This window comes from Carassius carassius, chromosome 8 (genome assembly GCF_963082965.1).
Source record: "Carassius carassius chromosome 8, fCarCar2.1, whole genome shotgun sequence".
NCBI lineage: Eukaryota > Metazoa > Chordata > Actinopteri > Cypriniformes > Cyprinidae > Carassius > Carassius carassius.
Window position 1 is genome coordinate 23,534,132 of NC_081762.1, and position 21,191 is coordinate 23,555,322.

The 21,191-nt window shown below is 38.0% G+C and overlaps 1 protein-coding gene across 1 annotated transcript; it reads right to left on the minus strand.

Moving 5' to 3' along the window:
* Positions 1-805: 805 nt before the first annotated feature.
* mylipa (myosin regulatory light chain interacting protein a) lies at positions 806-20,872 on the minus strand. The gene is made up of 7 exons (XM_059556717.1): positions 20,649-20,872; positions 19,115-19,305; positions 7,594-7,779; positions 5,588-5,785; positions 5,288-5,452; positions 3,138-3,549; positions 806-2,006 (listed from the first exon to the last, which is right to left on the minus strand). Exons 1-7 carry the CDS (start codon positions 20,733-20,735, stop codon positions 1,824-1,826), a joined length of 1,422 nt encoding a protein of 473 aa, XP_059412700.1. The 5' UTR covers positions 20,736-20,872; the 3' UTR covers positions 806-1,823.
* Between the last annotated feature and the right edge of the window lie 319 nt (positions 20,873-21,191).

Sequence of the window (21,191 nt, forward strand, 5' to 3'; positions counted from 1 at the left end):
ACGTCTTTTATATATATGAATTAATAAATACAGGTCAGAAGTAGTATGAAGTTAAATTTTTACATAAACATGTATGATGAGGGAACATTATTTCACCCATATTTTGGTATTTTAGATTCACAAAAGTTTACGATTTACTTGAATTTAATACGCATTCTACGTGATTTCCATGCAACATTTGGAATACTTTTTCAACCATGATTAGAATACGATTTTCTTGGGGTTATGTGATTTTAAATCTAACATTGTCGTGTCATCATACTTTCATTTCATTACTCACAATTTAAAAAGTTTTGGATTGGTTTTGAAATAAGTTATAACAAATTAGGCCAAATTAATTATTTTGTTAGCAGATGTTCTCCGGTTCAAGAATTCATTTCTTAAAGACTGCACTAGCTGTCGTTTTTAAATCCAGTAATATAAAATAACTGAAAACGTGTTCATTACGTAATCTAATAGATCTAGATACAACAAGTCACATCATGTCTCTATGGATGGAATGCAAATTTAACTAGGCCCTCTAAAATTTCAAAACAAGGGCACTTGGTCCATGAATTCTAGAGAAAGCCACAGGTACTGTAGCATACTTTCTCCATCGTTTTCTTCTGTTGACAACAGATCTACTCTGATGACTCCGAGAGCTGGTTTATGCTCTAGGAGGGTCAGAGGTCACATTTTAGATGGCTTGGGTTTTATAACTTAACTTGCAGTTTATAATAAACCAAGAAAACATTTCTAGGAAATTCCAAGGAGGAAACTAGGACACCGTTTGACAAAAACAAGTTCGCACACAATGTTAGTTAAAAAAAAAAAACAGCTTTATTAATACCTCTCGTTCAAAGAAATATAAAAGTTTGAGAGTTATTTCTATATTTACAGAGCATAGTTTTTGCTTCAAACAAACAGAAACAAATCCTACTTGTACAAATTGAAAAAATATCTCCTGCTGTGACTGTTCGATATCAGATGTCAGCAGTAAAGAAAATAGTCCTCTTCGCTCAATAATAGTCTGTGCAAAGAAAGAATGCATATCGAACACACCGTGTTACTGCTACATTAAGGCAAACCCCTAGGAACAATACACTTGGGAAACTCCTTGGTAAAGTGACAGTGTCGATTAGATGATTTTTTTAGCCTTCCTACAGAAAACGAACCCACATCTTCCACAAAAGCATAAGAAGGTCAAAATCTCTTAAAACGGTTAGAATTGCACTGAGAGATCATTCAGTACCCTTTAAATCCAAAACAAACCACTGGTTGACCACAACGGTGAAATAAAAGCTTCAGAAAGCATGAAGTTCTGGGCCTCAAGGAGTGTTTTCCAGTCGGGTGTGGAGTCGGTTATGGAAGCGGTGAATCTACATACAAACAGAGGAACAGTAGTTTGACGACTTCTCTGCTCAAAAGTGCTGCGAGGGTCTGTGCCCCTTGCCATAAATACTTCTTCATTGGCATGGAAACTATGAAAACCTAAAACACACTCCAATCCACAGCAAAAGACACAGTGGATGCGTATTAAAAGCAAAGCGTAAAATGCAATTAAATTAGAGAAAAAGAAAAGCTAGTTCCTAAACACCACATTTCCTCATGGCATACAGATATGTGCAGGTTATGAGGCAAAAAATAATGCGTGCTGCTGCGTGTACAAAAAACAACAACTCCAAAACACATTTATCAGATCAACTGATACGATTAATTTAAGAGACAAACATTAAAAAGGCTCCTCACTGGCTTCAAAAACATCACACGAGGAGCAACCCAACTCGCTCGGACTCTCAGTCCGTACTGCGATTATAAGTCCTCTTGAAGAGCAGCAGGCAAGCTTAGTTTTGGTAGATCTTCTCCGTGGTGCTGTAGTCGTTGGTACTGCAGGTGTGGGAGGCCATGCCCCGGTGGATGGGTTCGGGGCTGTTGTCACCCCCGATGGTCAGGTTGAGCAGACTGGTGCACGTAGGCAAGTAGACGTGCTGGACGTGTTCCACCTCTGACCGACACACTGGGCATGACTGAACGGAGGACACAAGAGACTTCATCAGGGAGCATTCACCACAATAACATGCTAGGAATACTGTTATACTGCCTGCAAATAATGACACCGTCAATCCTGGCAATTAAAGCTGGGTGGCATTTGGGGTTAACAGAAAAGATTTTCCTTACTGCTTATATAACGGTAGATGTATTGGCACAGCACTTGTTGCACAAAATTAATTTGACATGAACCAGGAGAAATGAACCAAGAGAAAACATTACCGTCTACAGCCGCGAGAGGGCGCTATTTAGAACTCTGCTGAATTTTGTGATGATAATGTGAGGGATTTTTCTGCTGATGTCATTTATTTGGAATAGATCTTTATTTCCATTAAATTATAAATTAAAAGAGAAAATCAAATAAAGTTTTAATTCACTGGATTATGCCAAACTAATCATTATTACATATCTAAATTTCAAATATAAATACATTTTACTTTAAGAAAGTTTACATTTAAAGACCTAATGTATAGAGTGTTTAAAAAAGAAATTCCTTTTTTTTTTTTAATCTGAAATTACTTAACTGGTTTTGGAAATTTAAATAAATATTATAAGAAAAACAAACCTATAAAAATGTTAGAAATGTTGTCTTGGCAATTACGTTGTAATACTAGGAAGTGAAACACTAGAATTTAACAAAACCCCACAAAAATGTAAATGGAAACTGGAAAGTATCAAACAAAAGCTCATTTCAAATATTAATAAACACTAATGCATAATGAATGAATGCAGACCCCTTAATCATTTTATTCATTAATCAAAGTTTTTACATTAAAATAAATGTTTTCTTGTAAATGTATTTATTTAGAAATTAATCCCTAAATATTATTACACTTTTGTTGAGTCACATCTCAAAAATGTTGCAACCTGAACTAGTCTTGTCTGTCATAAAAAGGTTAAATTCTGATATTTTATGTTGTTTCATTTCTGACAGGTGGTAGCACCACATGATTTTTTTTTGGTTAAAAGGGACTTCTTAAATGCAAATTTTTTAGGAAGTAATACTACTACAGCTACTTTTCTTCATTATGATCTCAAAACAGATTTATCACTCTGACATTTTGACACGATGTTGGGTAAGAAGCGCCTGAACCTGAATGTTCTCTGACCTGCAGCTGTTCAGCACAGTTCTGGCAGCACACCATGTGACCGCAGGGGCAGAAGGCAGCGTCGATCTCTTCCTCGCAGCACAGCATGCACAGCAGCGCCTCCCGCAGTTTCTGCAGCTTCTCCTGCAGCAGCCGGCTCTGCTGGCAGCCCCCGCAGTCCAGCGCCCCCTCCTGGTCATGGGACGGCGATCGGGACGACGGAGTGCACTCCCCTGGCCTCGACATCATGTCCACGATACCAGCGTTATACAGCGCACGTCTGGCGTAGTCGTACACTTCCTTGGAAGTTCGTCGGATGTCGAATACATACTTCTTGCCCAGGTTGATGTTCTCATTGAGGAAAAGCGAAGCCAGGTGACCCTTGAAATCTCGGCTATACTGCATCATGACTGCGTTCGTTACCGTGTCACACCTGCAGACAGAAACAAGAGCGATTGGTGAGCGAGACTAGCACATTATCTGCTCGCCGCTGCCACACAGCAGCTCCCATCAACCATCCATTATCCATCAGAAATAATGGGCTACTGGAAAGGAGCTGTAGTTGTGAAAATGAAGGATGTTGCCGCTTGTTAGAGCTCAAGGGTAGAGAGCAGTAGCCATTCTTCAACGCATTGGTAATAAAAGCTTTTATCAGAAGCAGAAGAAACCTGGTTTAGACCACATTTTAACTGGTAAAAGCAGTTTTATTACCAGTCTGTCTAGAGGAGCCTTTACACGGCAGCAAATGCTGCTCTGTGCTTGCTTAAAAGACACTATGTTGTATAAAAGCTAGATTAAAATTATGCCAGCTCTGACTCGCCTCAGCGCGGAGTATCAAAGCATATATGTGTGATTGCTGTGTAAACGTATTCATGCCTCCTCAGAGCAGCATTAAACAATCTGCGTAAAGATGCCACTTCAGAAGCACTTCTGTGCCACCATTGCAGTGTAAATTTGCCATCAGTCGAACAATGGGAACATGTTGCTACAACGTCTCCTAAGATTGAACAAACTCCAAAATTTTAATTGTCTTAAAAACGGTTAAAAATCATTTTGCTTAATGAGAAAACATTTAATTTTGTTCTGTGGCACTTTGACCTTTCCATGGCAACTCAACACATTTTCCCAAATTAAAACATTACTTTATTACAGTGAGAATTATTACTGAAAAGGATAAAAATCATCTTTTTTTTTTTGTGAATTTTAGAGGTAAAGGACACTTCGGCATAAACTGGAAGCTTGCTTTTATTAATTGATGGGATTTTATTTATAGATTTACTTACTGACTGATTACATTTTATGTATTAATTAGGGATTTGATTCATCAGCTGTATTTTATTAATCATTCAGGCCATTAATCAAATGAATAAAATCACAAACCAATACATGCATATAAAATCCAATCAGTCAATAAATGAAATCCCCCTAAATAATAAAAGTTAGAATGGATTTATTGTATTTTAATCAATCAGTCAATCAAATCAATCCATTCATTAATGTTTTTATTAAATGGATTTTATTGATTTATTTATGGGACTTTGACTAATTGGATTTAAATAAGGAATTTATCAATCTTATTAACTTGAAATAAAAAGTTTTAAAATATTTCATAATAGTTACCACATACTTTTTTTCTGCAAGGTTTTGAAAGACTGACCCACTTGTGCAGCCCAAATGTTCTTAGTTACTTTGTAATACGTTTAAAGCTGCAAGACATTCTCACAGCTAGCTGTTTACAAAGGAAAGGCCAGAGCTGGTTTGCAATGAAAACTATGCTCAGAGAAAGTTCAAAACAAAAGCACATGATCCTGTACTTTTCTGACAACCGCACAAAAACCAGAAGCATAAAACTCCTCACAACAGAGCAATCAAACTGCTGACACAGAGGCTTTCTATGAAGAAAATACAATAGAACATTTAACAATAGCCAGGCTAAAGAAAGATCATTTCCTCTACATGATAACAATGTGTAAAGAACATCATGTGGTGAGTGGTCCAGACAGGTAAACTAAAGTATGTTAGATAGTGGGTTACGTAACAGAAGACATGTGCACAAGGTGTGTAGTGTTAAGCCTGGCAGAGCTGCACATTAACAAGAAAAAAAAACAAAACAAAAGGTTTTAGAATGTAATGATGCATTGTACTCCATGAAGGGTTTTATGGTGTCTCACCTGTAAAAGGCGTGTGTTTCTGTGATGGCCCGATACAGACCGCTGGCTGCTCTATTACTGATTAACTTGAACAGCAGGACCACACTGTCACTGGTTTCCTTGGTGACAGTCAAGTACACGCTCTTCCCTGATTGCGTGGCAATTTGTATTATGGGATAAGATATCCTGCATTGAAAGGAAAATATGACGCATTACTGAAAGGCGGTGATGCAACAAATTTAATTCATGTTACATGACTGAGCTGGGCATTATTTTAATGACAGTTATGCCATCAGGAGCACTTGCATAGCCGTGCCTAACCTGTTAACAAGGCTGAAGTCCTCTCGACAGATAGCAATGCCGTCTGGTCCCACACCGATAGCCAACCTCTGTCCTTCAGCATCCCGCACCCAGTGCCACTCCACCCCATAATGCTCCAGAGATGACACCAGCTGCAGGGCCTGGTACTCCACCACTGCCTGGCTCAGACCCTCAAGAGCTTTGTGCTTGGCTATGATACTGCCAAAAAAAAAAACAAGAGATACATTGAGTTTGAGAGGAAAACAACACCAACTGATCATGTGAAAAGAAAAATCTGTTTTGAGATATACACTCAATTACACCAAAAAACAATAGTGTAAACTAATAATCCCTTTTATGACAGCTGATAACAAACAGTATGGCTCGTAACGTAATGTAACAATGTGACGGCTCGTAACGTGACATAACATGATGGCTCAATGTAACGCGAAGGCTCAATGTAACGCGATGGCTCAATGTAACGTAAAATGGCTCGTAACGTAACGCGAAGGCTCATAACGTAAAAACGCGATGGCTCAATGTAACGCGATGGCTCAATGTAACGCGATGGCTCATAACATAACACGACAACAATTACTTGTATTAGGGCTAATGATTTATTGTTTAAACCGAAAACAATCTTCAAGAACTGATATTATCTGCTTCCAGTATAAGCATATTTACATGTACATTTATTCATTTAGCAGACACTTTTATCCAAAGCGACTTACAAATGAGGACAGTGGAAGCAATCAAAAACAACAAAAAGAGCAATGATATATAAGTGCTATAACAAGTCTCAGTTGGCTTAAACGCAGAACACGTAGCAAGGAAAAAAACAGAATAGTAGATCATTTTAAAAAGTATGCTAACATGGGCGTTAACCATTAAAGTTGCCAATAACAATGACAACACGACAGTCACTGACAAAGTCCATGGCATCGTGTTCCCCTGTTTGAGGCCCTTTGATTTTCTTCTTGTATGCATTAGTCTTTATTTGATTTAGTGACAATGATAATTAATCACTACAGACAGATCTCATTAATCCTCTTTGATTGTAGTTGATTGGGTCGTCTGTTATCTAACCCAAACAAGCTAAAGAGTCTGAATAAAAGGAGCAGTGTAATTAGTCAAACAGAATTAGGAGTGCTTTGTTTTTAGCCACGCGGCTCTGGATAAGATGTTCACAAGAGTGCGCAGGTTACAGCTCAGCTCCCTTGACTCTCTCTATTTAGTAATCATCTATACACCTAACAACCAGTGTAAAAATGTATTTGCAGGTAAAAATCTCAACCTTTATACTAAAGTAACATTAAGAATGTATATTCAGTCACTTCTGTTGGATGTTAGTTTGTGGCATCTTCAGTTTCATTTTAACAACGCGAGTTTCAGTTCCATTTATATTTTTTATATTTATTTTCAGTTTCACTTATTTTTAACAGTTTATTGTGTTTATAATAACTCAATGAAAATAATATCAGCCCTGCAATATAGTTGCAAAATTCTGTGCACAGTAAACGCACATTTGTTAACATTTGGAAATATTTTCTTAATAACTGCACGACTATATGTATTTACATATATTTTATCAGTTAAGTACACTACAGTCCCAAATTTTGGGGTCAGGATTTTTTCTTTAAAGAAATTAACACTTATCTATCAAGGACCCAAAGTGACAGTAAAATACATCTATAATTTTACAAAGATTTCTGATTTTAAATAATTTTCAAATTCTTTTAAAATCACAGAATCCTTAAAAATCTCACAATTTCCATAATATTAAGCAGCGCTGATAATAAGTAGAACATGTTTCAGCATATTAGAATTACTTTATTGCCTCTAAAAAGGAAGGTTCAGGCTTCAATACAAGGAAAATACACTCTACCAATGCCATTTCAGATTTCTTGATCACTGATGTTTGTAATATAACCAGTAATTATTTTCTGCAATTTGTGAACACATCTTTACTTCTATTAAACCAATTTGAGGTCATAGAGCTAATGGTGAGTGCGATTTAGTTTGTTTACCTGTTGATGGTGGCTTGGTTGGGCTCTGTGGCACAGAGTTCAGTGTACCAGTACTTGGCTGTGTTCTGGTTATAGTCACCGAACTCGGCCTGGGCCAGGAGGGCGCTGAGCTCTTCTGCCTTTTCCGAGCACATCCGCAGATGTCCACGATGCAGATCCTCTTTCACATGCATAAAAAACAGGTGTCTGTAGAGCAGAACAGAAAGACAAAGAAAGTGAGAGAGTTAGTTACGAATGGAAACAGGTGGCTGGTGAAGGAAGCGCATATGGATGTCGACAGGTGGTCCGACAGGAAAGCGATCCATGCAGACTGAAACCGGTGACAGGGAACTTTCATTACAAAAACACGTCTTGCACATGCTCTTATGTGCTGGATCCCACTAGCATTTTAGTATGATCCATGAATAGAGATCATTTATAGGTAAACCAACAGGAACAGTGAAAACCAGAAGTGGCAAAAAGTCAATTGAAAGTGACAAAAGGTCAAAGGAAAAGCAGAAATGATGGTTTCCATTCGAAATGGTCACTTTCACTTCAAAAACCAAATAGGAGAATATTGCTAATACATATGCGTGTGCGAATTGGTTTGACTTCTGCTTCCATCTCGGTCTTATCTATTGTATCTGTTTGTACAACAGGCCTCGCAGTTACACGGCTTGTTTCTAAACTATAAGCAAGCAGTCTCATATAAAGCATGAAAACCACTCACTCCTCACTGCTGACATAAATCCCTGTAGCTGTAATTCAGGTGTGCTAACTGTATTTTACTGAAGACAGGGCTCTTTTCAGCTCTCTGTGGGACTGTCAGTATTTATTATTTTAATCGATCAATGACAAGGAAACAAGGAAAAAAAAAATGATCTTGACTTTAAATTCACAAACCAGGCTTGCAGCCATGAGTACTCTGGTTTGTTATAGACTTCTCTTTTTATTGACTGATTCGCTTTACCTTGACTAAGTGTCAGGATACTTCCTGCTCCGCTGTAAAATGTACAGATTAATGGAATTTAAATTACACTGTAACGGCAAACAATAGATTAACAATGATTTACTTGATTGGTTATATATTTATTAAGTATACTAAACTGAACCTTCATTACAAATGTGCATTTAGAAAAATCAGATGCATAACAAGTTTCAATAGAAATTACATTAAAATAGTTTGTTTCTGATAAATGCTTGTACTTACATTCAGCATTAAAAATTATATTTCAAAAGACTAAAGTAACAAGAATTAAAAAAATTTTGCATGAGAAAAAAATTTATGAAAATTATAGGAAAGTAAATTATGAATCAAACGATTATTGCATGTCTGCACTGCGCATGATTAAAAACATTTTAAAAGTCAAAACTAAACATAGAAATGTAGATAAACCTGTGAAGGAAAGTATTTCTGCAACATACTTGAGCTCAAACTAAATACAAATTAGATGTTTAACGACAACATCTTAAATTTTTTTTTTATTAAAAAACAACTGTAAAAGTTAATATAATAATAATAAATATAATAATATTATAAATATATATATTATATATACATATATATTTATGAAACATGTTTGTGTGTGGTTTTACATCTGCGTCAGTGAAAAACAAGTTGAATTTGTCTGAACTGTATCAGCAGTTCATCTTCTCCCGTGGTTCTTCACAAACCGGTCTAGTAGCATCATGGGTGAACCTCCCTTCTTTCTGAACCAACCAGCTCCAGCAGGTTTCTGTTTATCTGACCCAAAGCCCTTATGTCCCCATACTCGAATGTCCGTTTATGTCCACTACAGGACACAACGTCAAATTTTCCAAGTCCCCCGAGACTAGGTTTGGAGACCAAACAGGACTGATGTTTACCCCCAGCCAACAGAGGAGCATGGGAACACCAAAAACTGGCTGTGAGATACTCCTGCTCTGCACGCAGGCGATGGCTCTTTAGGAAAACAAACTCCGGCATATCAGTTCGAGCAGTGCTGCCGACAAAACCCCCGGGCCGATAAACATTGACTTTGGATGAAAAAAGACACTAGAAAAAAGGCGGAGAATGAAGATTTAGGTACATTCATAGGCCAGACAAATAAACAAGACCTGTCGTTTGACAAAGGGAGTCTCGCCCGGCCTGACGAGGCACTTCCCTGCGGTGACATCAGACTCATGTGATGAATTACCTGGCAGGCAAAACAAAGGCGTATGATTGGGGCAGGGAGACCGAGAGGTTACTAGCGGTCAAACTCCAGCTACTCCAGGACAGAACATGCAGCGCCGGTTCAGTCAGGATCATTACAAGACTAATCTTAGAACACACAGCTGCGCTGATGCAGCCACTCGGCGTCAACAAACACCACCACACAATGGGCTTTTACCATGGTTAACAAGGGGGATTGTCGCCAAAAACGTAACCATTGAAAATCGAAAACAAATTCATGTATAAATGTCCCATATTAGGCCCGCACTTAAATAAAAACAAAGAAACAAAACAATATATATTAGATCTTCTGTACTTGCAGAAGTGTACTTAAATTGCGCTAAGACGCTTACAATTGTACTTGTAATGAAATGGACACTTGTATTTTTCTTAAAAAAACTTTTAATTTTAACATGGTTGCAATGCATTTTAAGTCATTTAAATATTGTTTGTTATTTTTTTGTTGACTAAAATACTAAACCACTTGTAAAGTAATTGATTATAGTTTTAACTGTATCATTCGATATTAAGTGAATATATTTTAAGCGTGCCAAAATGTAAACTTAATTACAAATGTGTATTTACAAAAATATAAATGCATGAAAATAAGTTTCAATAGAAATGACATTTAAGTATATTTTAGTTATCATAAATGCTTCTCAGTACATTCAGCATTAAACACTAAGCAATTTTATAAATACTAATTTCATCTCTGAAGTACAGTTAAAGACTTTTTTTAAATACTTCACTATACTCTTTTAAATACTTTTTTTTTTAAATTTCACCTAAATGCATAATACTTTTTTTTTTTTAGCTAGATTAAACTAGAATACATTTGCATTTAACTGCAATTAACATTCAGTTAAATATTACAGTCAGTGCATTTATTATTAAAAATATTACAGTCAGTGCATTTATTATGCAAATAACACTTTAAAAGCATGCAGAAACCCCCCCCCCCCCCCCCCCCCTCACAAGGAAATCAGCTATGAGCAGCTGAGAACAGCCGGATGTGTTGGAATCTAAAGTCTTAATGCTATCAGATTAGTGGGCATGAGAGGGGGTCCGGGGGCCACAGATGGGCCCCACTCGCTCTCACTACATCTCACTTCATAGCCTTTTCAGCAAAATGAAATTTAACACAGTACATGGGTGAACAACTTAAAGCATTCATGTTATAAAATATATGATCCTGTCGGTCTGTAACCTTCATCAGCAATGCCACTGCACCTGTCTGAGGCGATAAGCGAAACTAGAGCACAACCTAGTCACTTTTTCCTACCATTCAACTGTGTATGGGTGTTGGGTACGTTAACTGTCTATAAAGGCAACTATACCCCTTTAGTTTGCATTTACTGTATAAATTTATTCTGATACACTAAAAATACACTCAAGTATCTCCACACGTAAAATAAATAAATAGAAAAGCATTTGATTGTGTAACTGGAAGAATTCAATTAAAACGCCTGTGCCGTTCTGCTGACAAGAAATAGGTCATGGCATGATAGAGAGCTTGAGCTTTGCGAAGGAGGGCTTTTGTGGGTTTGAGGTTTTGGCTTCAAATGCAGTACACTTTCTGCAGAAAGTCCTCCGATGTCTGGCTGGAAAGTAAATCTTACGAAAGGCAGAAAGAAAATAATCTGAATTACTCAAAGTTCACAAAGTTTATAGCATTAGGAGGATCACTTTAGTAGACACTGAAGGGTTTAAATACATGGGCTGAAGGTTGGTAAGACTGTAAAGAGCTTTTTTTGTTTGCAAACCTACTTTTATATGTTTTAATCCAGTTTAATTGAAAAAAAAAAAGAATATACAATTTAAATAACCTAGGAAACATGACACGTTGTCAGATCAAGTCCCCTCTACATAACCTTAAAAAGTCACTGTTTTAGTTCCCACTAATTCTTTCCTTTCTAATTGTTCTATCTTCACCGTTACAGGCAGACTCATTGGGGGCCAGATGTTTGGGGGTCTGCCCCAAAGAACAAAACATTCCTCTGAAATGAAACGAGAAGCTTCTTCCTGGAGACATTAACAAAGGAGCCAATCCGCACAGGAGTTTCATTCTTTTCAGGCAGCCTTTGAAACAATGTGGTTTCAGAGTTAGTCAAATAACATTGCTGTGAGCCATGTGGCGGGGGTTACTCGCAGTCAACAAACTCTAGTAAACCCTGCCACCAGCTCGATGCATCACAGGTAAACACCTCCTCGCTAACCCAAAGTGTTAATCATCAGTCGCCCAAACACGCAAGTAAATACCGATAAAAATCGCATACTCAAACAAGACTTGCTTTGTGAGCAAACGCCTCTGGTAAATGATGCATTCTGCATCAACTTTGCGAACCGTAACAATACCGTAGGCTGAAAAACCCCCCACAAAATTAAATTCTGCACAGGGACAACCCAACAACATTTGAGTAATACACACTCAGCTAAAGAGAGGTGTAGGTTACTACAGTTCATCTACAAATGTGGTTAAACCTGCTCTGCTGTCATCGAAGCGCATGCAAGTACAATATCTCTCACTTCATTTTAATAAGAAAACCAACTCAAAATTGCAAAGACCCAGTGAAGCTAAAACCCATCACAGCCCAATATATGCTTCAGAGATATTGGAGGATCTTCACCCACTTTACCAATTTAAAACTTGAGCTAGTCTAGAGCCATTTAAAAAAATTGACGTTTTCTACCAGCCATTGGACTGAACTGATTTTGTGCTACACTAATGGCCATTTTTGATGGCAAGAATGGTAATAAAGAAATGAAATGGGTCTGCAAACAAAATAAATCCATTTCCTATGTTATCGCCACAGCTCAATGTGTGACGCATGTGTGCTATATGCAAAGCTAAGGCTTCTATTTTGTGATCCATATACGAGCTTCAGGGGGATCTTGAGCATCATAGTCTTCCTGTGGTAAGGAGGTAATCAGGAGCTTACTGGGATTGCTGGTGACCTTGTTATTAGGATTTGATGTAGGGCGAGAGGTTGGTCCTTGCAGTTGTCTGTTCGTGCTAGTGTTGACCCTGAATAGCACTCGCTTACCAGTTCCTGCTGACAAAACCCAGGGCTCCGACTGTGAAGATAACAAGACCTGAGATCACAGCAGCATGTTTTGCATATTTGCAGGCGTAAAGAAAACCAGTGGTGTTGCAAGTATAAGAGCATGGATGTTCTCCTGTTTCTCAACAAGAACCAAATAGCCAAGGCAAGAGTATGTGCACGACTTATTACAAACATTCGCCATTCCACCCAATGGATTGAAGCCAAATCAGTGAACAGATTAATGTTTAAAAGATCCCTTCTCCTATTTAAAGTGTGCAGTGCCTCTGCTAATGGTGCTGGCCTCTGTGGATCAACAGGATCATTTAGTCCTGATGAGAATGCTAAACACTCAAGCCCTCCAAAACAATACATGCATCTTTACACAAGCCCGGCACACATAGCATGCCATAAAGACCAGCTAGAGTTTAATCATGAGCATGCCACCATTGTGGAGTGCTGACTACTCACTAATGACCTTAATTCTCCCCTCATAACAGCAAAAAGTTTAGTGTATATAGTCAAACAAATCACTTTTCAGCCAAAAGTGGCCTCTAGTATGGTTTAATGAGGTTCAGAAAGGTGGCATTAAGGCATCTACACATTAGAATTAATGCAGTGTCAGTAAACACAGATAAGCAAATACTGATTTTTAAGGTGATTTGCATATATAGGAAAAAAAAATTCTTCACTAATTTGCCACAGCAGCATGCACGTCAATAATCAAATACTTTGTCAGAGCTTTTGCTAGTTTGTAATGCCTTTGTGGGATGACTTTGTTTACTCTGTCACATGAAGCTGCATTTGTCTCCAAATCTGAGACAGGATGTGATGTTGCCAGAAAGAGTTTTAAAAACATGTCAGCAAACACTCTTTAACATGTGAGTGTTTGTGGTTGGGAGAAGAGGTGGGGCGGCTCTGATCCTCAAAGGATCCAGTAATTCTGTAAGCAGGATTAGGCCCTCAAGGCCTGTGGTTATCTTAAACTGTACCTTGTTTGAGGATTTTCCCCAACTCATAATTAAGACAGAAAACATAGATGTCCAATGAATGGAAACAATCATTTGCACCAAATCCCCTTTGCTGTACAAGTAAATATTTCTTCTATCTGGCAATCATCCACCAGCACTCTCCCTCGACAAAGTATAAGGATCTATTTTTAGAAGATGCACTTATACTAATGAACATGAACTGTCATAATATTGGACTACAGAAGCAAAAGTGGTTCCATTCGGCCTGCTCTGGGGCTTATGTAAGCAGCTTATCGGCATTCAGAGGCCTGTGCACTGTTTAGTGCATCTTACATAACAGTATAGACAGAGATAGAAAGGAAGTAGAGAAAGCGTGAAAGCCCGAGCAGAGTTCGAGTTCTGATCTGGAGCTGAGGTGCAGCAGGGGTCGGTGCGTGGCCTTTTCTCGTTCTAGCATTTGACTCCAGAATCTGTCAAGGTACACTGAATTTAGCTTTTTGTTTTTTGGGCCGAAAGTACATTTATCATATTCATAAAGCCCCTTGACTTGACCATAGTAATATCATAAACCATTGAGAAAATGTTTTTTTAAAGGGATCTAAAAATTCACTTTACATGTTTAAATATAAATGTGTATAAGGGGTGTGTGTACACATCCATCCTATAATGATAAAAATCCACCTAGTGTTTTTTTTTTAAAATCCCCATTTTAAAATCCCCTCTTTCAAATCAGGCTGTTCTGAGATTCCTGTCAGAATGACTTAGTTCTGCACAGGCTGCTCCAAGGCCATCTTACCTTAGCCCCGCCCCGAGTGAGATGTGAGCTGTCCGCCATTGTGTCGACTCCGGTGCAGGCAAGACAAGAATGTCTCAGATTAAGGGATTGAGGTGTTTTGTTGTTCTATGTAATAATGAACACAGCAGTAATCATTTACTCCCGACATCTGAAGACCCAGAGGATTGAAGTTACTCTTGTTTTTTAAAAGAATGTGATGATCCCCAATCTAATGATTAAATGCATTATGTTCATGCAAATCATTTGTGATCCAGCTTCATCTACAGAAGCGAGTATAAGGTTTGAAAAAAAAAAAAAATTGCCTTTCCTAATAATGTGCTAGTTAGCAAGTTTCACAGCTAAAGTTTACAGTCTGCTCGTCACCCCACGGAAGAGAGGGGCGGGGTGAGCAGAGCTCATTAGCATTTAAAGGAAATGGACTAAAATGGCTTGCTGAAAAAAAGAGAGCCGATTTTGACAGGGTAAAAAGGGTGTTTTTTTACACTACCATTGAGAAATTAACCAAAGTATGTTTATAAACTTTTCATTAAGACCCTAAAGAATCATATCAATTTGTGGACCATGGGCATCCGATCAACCCTTTAAAATGACATCACAGAGACCTGGTTTCCAGAACGTCCCATTCAACCAGTCGCATTAATTTTGATCAGTAATACCCACTTTAAGATCCAATCAATTACTGATAGATAAATCGTAGTCCCACCCCCTTTTTTAACATTAGAAAGCCAATTTCAATCAGAAATGTTCAACATAATAGAAATGACTTGTGAAGGTTGCTTCATGTTGACTTGCAGCAACACCATGGTACATTAATAGGGTAATCAAACATTACCACAGAATTACCAACACTTTACAGTCAGTGAACAATAGTTTTGTCACAATACTTTTTTGTAACTTCCAGCAAAGGTTGAATCAACCCCTCTGGCGCCTGATTGTAATGTGCATGTGTGCTCATGAGCTCACTTTCAGTCATAAATCAGTACTCGGACCGCTGTAATGGTTTTACAGCGATGTTCAATCCCATTATGCCTGCAAGAAGTTCACAGTTTCTAAGATAACATCAAAAGTACCAGACACAAAATGATAAGAGAATGGCCGAGTTCTTGTGCATACACAATTCCATAAGAAGTATCTGTGGGGAAATCCATGTGGCTTCAGGCTGCATTTGTAGGAGTGTGTGGAGAATACATGCCAGAGCTCACTGCCAGTCAATGTGATGAGCAGTGGAACACAGTGACGAAGTAGGGCAGAGGTCATTGCACAAACAAGGTTAGGGAACATGACCCTTGTAGCTGGAGGCTGGGTCGCATCATGCATGCATGTGCGCACACACAAATCCACAACAGTGCCAAAAAGTTAACAAAGGACTGTTTTCATGGCGACAGCAGCCTGCATTACACTCAGAAATGCCAGACAGCCATTTATATTCTGCTATGGGCATAACTTTCTCCATTTAGTCTATTACTCTCGTATGGTTCCTTTTACAGAATAAGAGTGTTCAATACTTTGTGTTCTTAGAAGAATGCAAGGACAATAAAATTCTGGCTGATATACAATAAGTTGTTAATTATTTTCAAGTAGCAGGTATTAAAATTCTACATTTATTCAAAATTACTAAAAAAAAATATATAAAAGATATATAAAAAAAAAAATCAGACAATGGCCAATTCCAGTAGAAAACAGTTGTTTTAAACCATGCAAGAAAAATAATTTTTAAATCTTTACGACCCCAAACTTTTAAAATATTTATATACATATATATATATATATATATATATGCCACCATTTAACTTTTACTGGAGTCCTTTGTTCACATTCTTCAGACTAAGGCTCTTCTTACACAAAACTCTTTCCTGCAATAACTGGATGTCATTTGTCTGTGGGGGGCGCGATTACAATGAGGTCACATGACAGTAACCTACTACAGTTTGAGAAATGAATTTATAATCATCCCACATTCTATAAAAAGGCATTATTCGGTTTACACTGTGCAGTAAGCAATATGCTAATGTTCCATTCTGAACACTGCCAACTCCTGCCACATATAGTGCACAGAGACTGCATTCATTGTTATTCAGTGTGCCTCACATTTTCTCTTCCAAATATTCAATCTCAGCCTGATCAAAGCTTTGCTCTCATCCTGATGTCGACAGAGAAACAAAGTCTCAACCCCCGCCATCTCAGATTTTCCTAACACCTCAGTCTTCACACACTGTAAGCTGTTTTTGTGCCCATTTGTCTTAACAGCTTGAATGTAATTACATGTGGAGGCTCTGGGGGTGCAACGTCCTTCCACCTTGCATAAAGAAGTCTTGCATAAAGTGCAACATTTAATTACCAGTCCAAGTTTCTCCCTACCCCCAAAATCCCTCAATCTTTCAGTAACCCCAGCTAATCTCTCTCAGGTCAGCAGAAGAGCATCTAAACAAACGGAAAAAAAAGGTGGCTTTTAAATTAAAATCCTTACAAAAGGACACTCTCAAGGAAACAAGGAAGCACGCATACATGCCCATGCTGCCCTGCCAGAGTGGATCTGCCTAGAGAATTTGCCTGCGGGATCTGGCATGCCATCCAATTTCATTTTATTGAAAAGGATCCAGCCGAGCTCGGAGAGCACAGAACGAGAGGCTCCAAAACGGGCCGCCTATCAAATAACGGCACGCAGCAGATACCGGAGGAGTACAGAGAGTTCACCGTGGGTTTGAAAGTGGTGGACAGCAGGTACATATACTGACTGCAAAGTTCAGTTAATGAAGTACAAATCAGCATGTGACACTACTTAATCTAGTTAACACCTGTCTGCGCCTCTCTTTATCAGAGACAAACATTTGTGAACCGGCGTCCTGACAGAAAGAGTTCATTTACATGACATGCATTGTAACCAGCCAGTCAAATTATCTCTGGGGAGGAAGTTGACTGCTGGAGTGCTTCAAAACCCCAGACTGACGGCTGAATTTCATTTTTTAATTGTTTATGCGGAGTCCCTTCCAAAGCTTTAATTTCTTCAATTTTATTTCAGAAAAGGGGGAAAAAAAAATGGAATGGAGAACCATAGAGAATTTATAGAAGAATGTCCCTGACCACAGAAAATAATGAACTAGAACAGTAAACAGTTTTTACAGTCTGGGACTTTCAAAAAAAGTACACAGGCCTATACAATAAACATTAAAATACATTTTATTTCCAAAGCCACAAGACTAATCTGACAGAATCTCTTACTAACCTTGCTAGTAGGCAAACAGCAGTTGCATTTTTGAGGGATAAAAAGTGAAGCTCTGATTTTTAAAGACCTTATTCTTTTATAATACATACACACATATATACACATACACACATATATATATATATATATATATAAAAGGGAATTCTCAAGTTTTATATTTTCAGTTTTAATTGCAATTTCATTTTTATTTAAATTGGAGTAATTGTTACATGCTTATATTATTAATTTTAATGTTTATTTTACATTTCTATGTAGCTATAAAATATAGCAATGGTAGTTTCAGTTCAAGCTTATTTCAGTTAATTGTAAAGGTAATATTTTTGTTTAAAGTTTCATCTAATATTTAACCATTTCAATTAACAAAAATGATTTTAGTTAACACTGATTCTTTACAAAAGATAAAAATTGCATGGTCATAACAAGAGCAGAAAATGGATTTTAAAAAAAAAACAAAAAAAAAATTAAATTGATTAAATATCCCATTAGGTCTTGTGCTTATACTTTCGCATCAGGGCGAGTTTTAACATGCGTTGCCCATGTACTTTACTGTGGTTTTTAAGATAAAGATAACGGTCAAGAATACCACATATGCTGCTGCTACTGGGGTTTAACTTGTAAACTTGTGTCCTTAGAGCTGTGCTCCAAATAGGTCTCAGACAAAGAAAAGTAACAAACTGCACAGTTACAGTGAATAAAAGAGCATGAGGTGGCGGTGACTCTGCCAGCTCAGTCTCTGTGGGTAGGAGCTTTTGAGCAGAGGATCACATTTCCTGCTGCCGCTCATAGCACGACGACCTACAGTAACCCACAGGGAGCGGGGTTACTACAGGGCAAACCACTGTACTGAGAGAAAAAAAACTTTACAGGCTACTGTGCAAAGTGCTCTCTCTCGTTCTCTACCCGAGACACATGACTTCAGCTGATGTGAAACGGAAAGAACACTCATATACCAGCACGGTTAAATTAATATTTCATACGTTACATGCCCTAGATTTTTTGTGGTTATATCTTAACACGTACACAGTTAAATAAGATACAGCTCAAGTCGGGCCTAGAATTCACGTATGACACAGGGAACGGAAGAGAAATGGCTTTACTTCCACTAACATCACACACAACATGCATACACCCACATACTCCGTTGCCTTTCTTCCTGTCGTTCTTCTTCTGAATTTTTTTTTTCTCACTGTATTCTCACGGAAGTTTGAAAAGGTCTCTACTCACAGACAATGATGAAATGTTCTCAGTCACAACTTCCTCCGACAACATCCATTACTTTGATGTAAAATGTGTTTTGGTTTTTTTGCATGTACATACCTCGTCTGCTCCTGCAGAATAAGGTGAGGCTCCACGAAGAACTTTACTCGGAGCCGTAGTCTGCAGGGCGTGAGGTTGTCCATCTGCTGGGAGATTCGGTTCCTCAGGTTCAGCCACAGGTTCTCTCCCTTACTGCCAGAAAACTGCAGCCCAAAGTAATCCACCTCAATAATTCCCAACTTCCGACATACCTGCCACCAACCAAAGACCGAGTCACACGTTGTTAAACATCAGAATAATTGACTGATAATAATGGTTTAAATGAATATAATAATTGATACTTTTAACTCGTCCCTTTCCTTAAAAATAGTTTAAAGCCTGAAATGTGAAATGCAGGTATTAAAAGCTCTTAATTCTTGCAGTTACCTGGTTTTTTTATTTTGGAAGAATTTTTCTTTTTTCTTTGAATAAGACCTTTTTAACGGTCCTTTTATGTTGTTTTGAGAATGTTCTGTAGGCCACTAATAAAAAAAATATAAGACCTCTGTGCATTTGTTTGATACAAATTTATAGACAACACATTTGAGATTTGTATTTGTTGGGGTAATATTGCTGTCAACTGACAAAGTTTCCCTTCTGAATTAGCTTAACTGTACAAGTTTTATAGTTTATAAACTCTTTAAATACAAATTCCATTTTTATTTCCTTCAATAAAAAGGAAATGGAGTAAAACGGTGTAAAGGGTGTGTGTGGACGTGGATTAGTAATCTGGCCTCTTGCTATAAAGGAGAAGAAATGCTGGCCCTCGTCACTATCAAAGTTGCCCATCCCTGCTATAGAAGAAAATAAAAAGTTTGTACAGTTCATGAAAATATCCTCAGATGACCATGAACATGCAACATCAGTCTCCTTTAATTTTAATGCTTTCAGAATTGGTGCTAGATTAAAAAGTTTGAGGTTTGTGTACAAATCATTCAATACAACTTCAGACATGTCCCTTAAACATTTGGAACATGTTGAAAAGCCATCCACTTTGTCATTTACGTTGTAGAAGACAAACATCTCCATGCACGAGCCAAACATCTGCTGCTGAAGAGAATGACCTTTAGTAACCTCGAGCATGCCATCACACATGCTCGCACTATCGTTTAAAAAGCCTTAGAGTATTTTTTTTCTGAAAACAATAATGTAAACGTTCAACCTACAACATATTGTGTCTGTTAATTAGAATTCAAAATCATTTTGCTTGTTTTAAAACGGTACAATATACGTGCAGCCTAACATTTGACTATGTGTGAATGGTCTAACGAAATAAATGTTCTAATGGGACTAAAAATGCTTTAAGAACATGCTAAAAACAATCAGTAAAGTTTACCCAAATAAACGCGTGAAATCAAGACAAACAGACTGATGCTGATATCAAGTTTCCATGTGCTTCATATAAACGCTCAAGCTACAGCTTTTGTTTTTCAGAATTTGAGCGTATTTTCTATATGTAACGCACGAGGGTTGATCGTATGCATGCACGCTTCTGAAACATGTAATGATAAACAGCTCATCCATTTCACATGAAGTCTTTCATTCATCATCTTACCTTGTTCAGACAGTCCTCTCCGTTCGCCTTCGCGTCCACTTCAATCTCCATCACCACCGCGTCCGGTCGAGTTACATGGCAGAGCATTTTGGAGAGGTGTTTTGTCTTTGGTCTACCTGTCCTGTACGAAAAACAATACAAACAGCTCTCACTGTTATCCTTTCTAAATACCCTACATCGGCACTCACTCACTTTCCTCAAGCTCTCTGTCTCTCTGTGGTCGCGCTTCCTGCTGTATATATATACGAAGCGCTGCTCAAACCCCGCCCACCTCACCACAGCCAATCACAACAGGAGTATCAAAGCCTACAGCGAACGCTGACAGCAACAGAAAGCCTGCCATGTTCACTGAGAAGCACCCGGCTGCAGCCTGCAGACACCTACTCTGATTGGTTCAATCGTCTTTCATAGACTTACATGATAGGAAATGTGTGCGTAGTTGGTGTAGGACGGAGAATGCTGTTTAAAAAGCTAAAAACGCTGAACAGTTCTATAAAGCCTTCATAATGCACAAAGAAGAAAAAAACTCGCCATGTCCCTGAA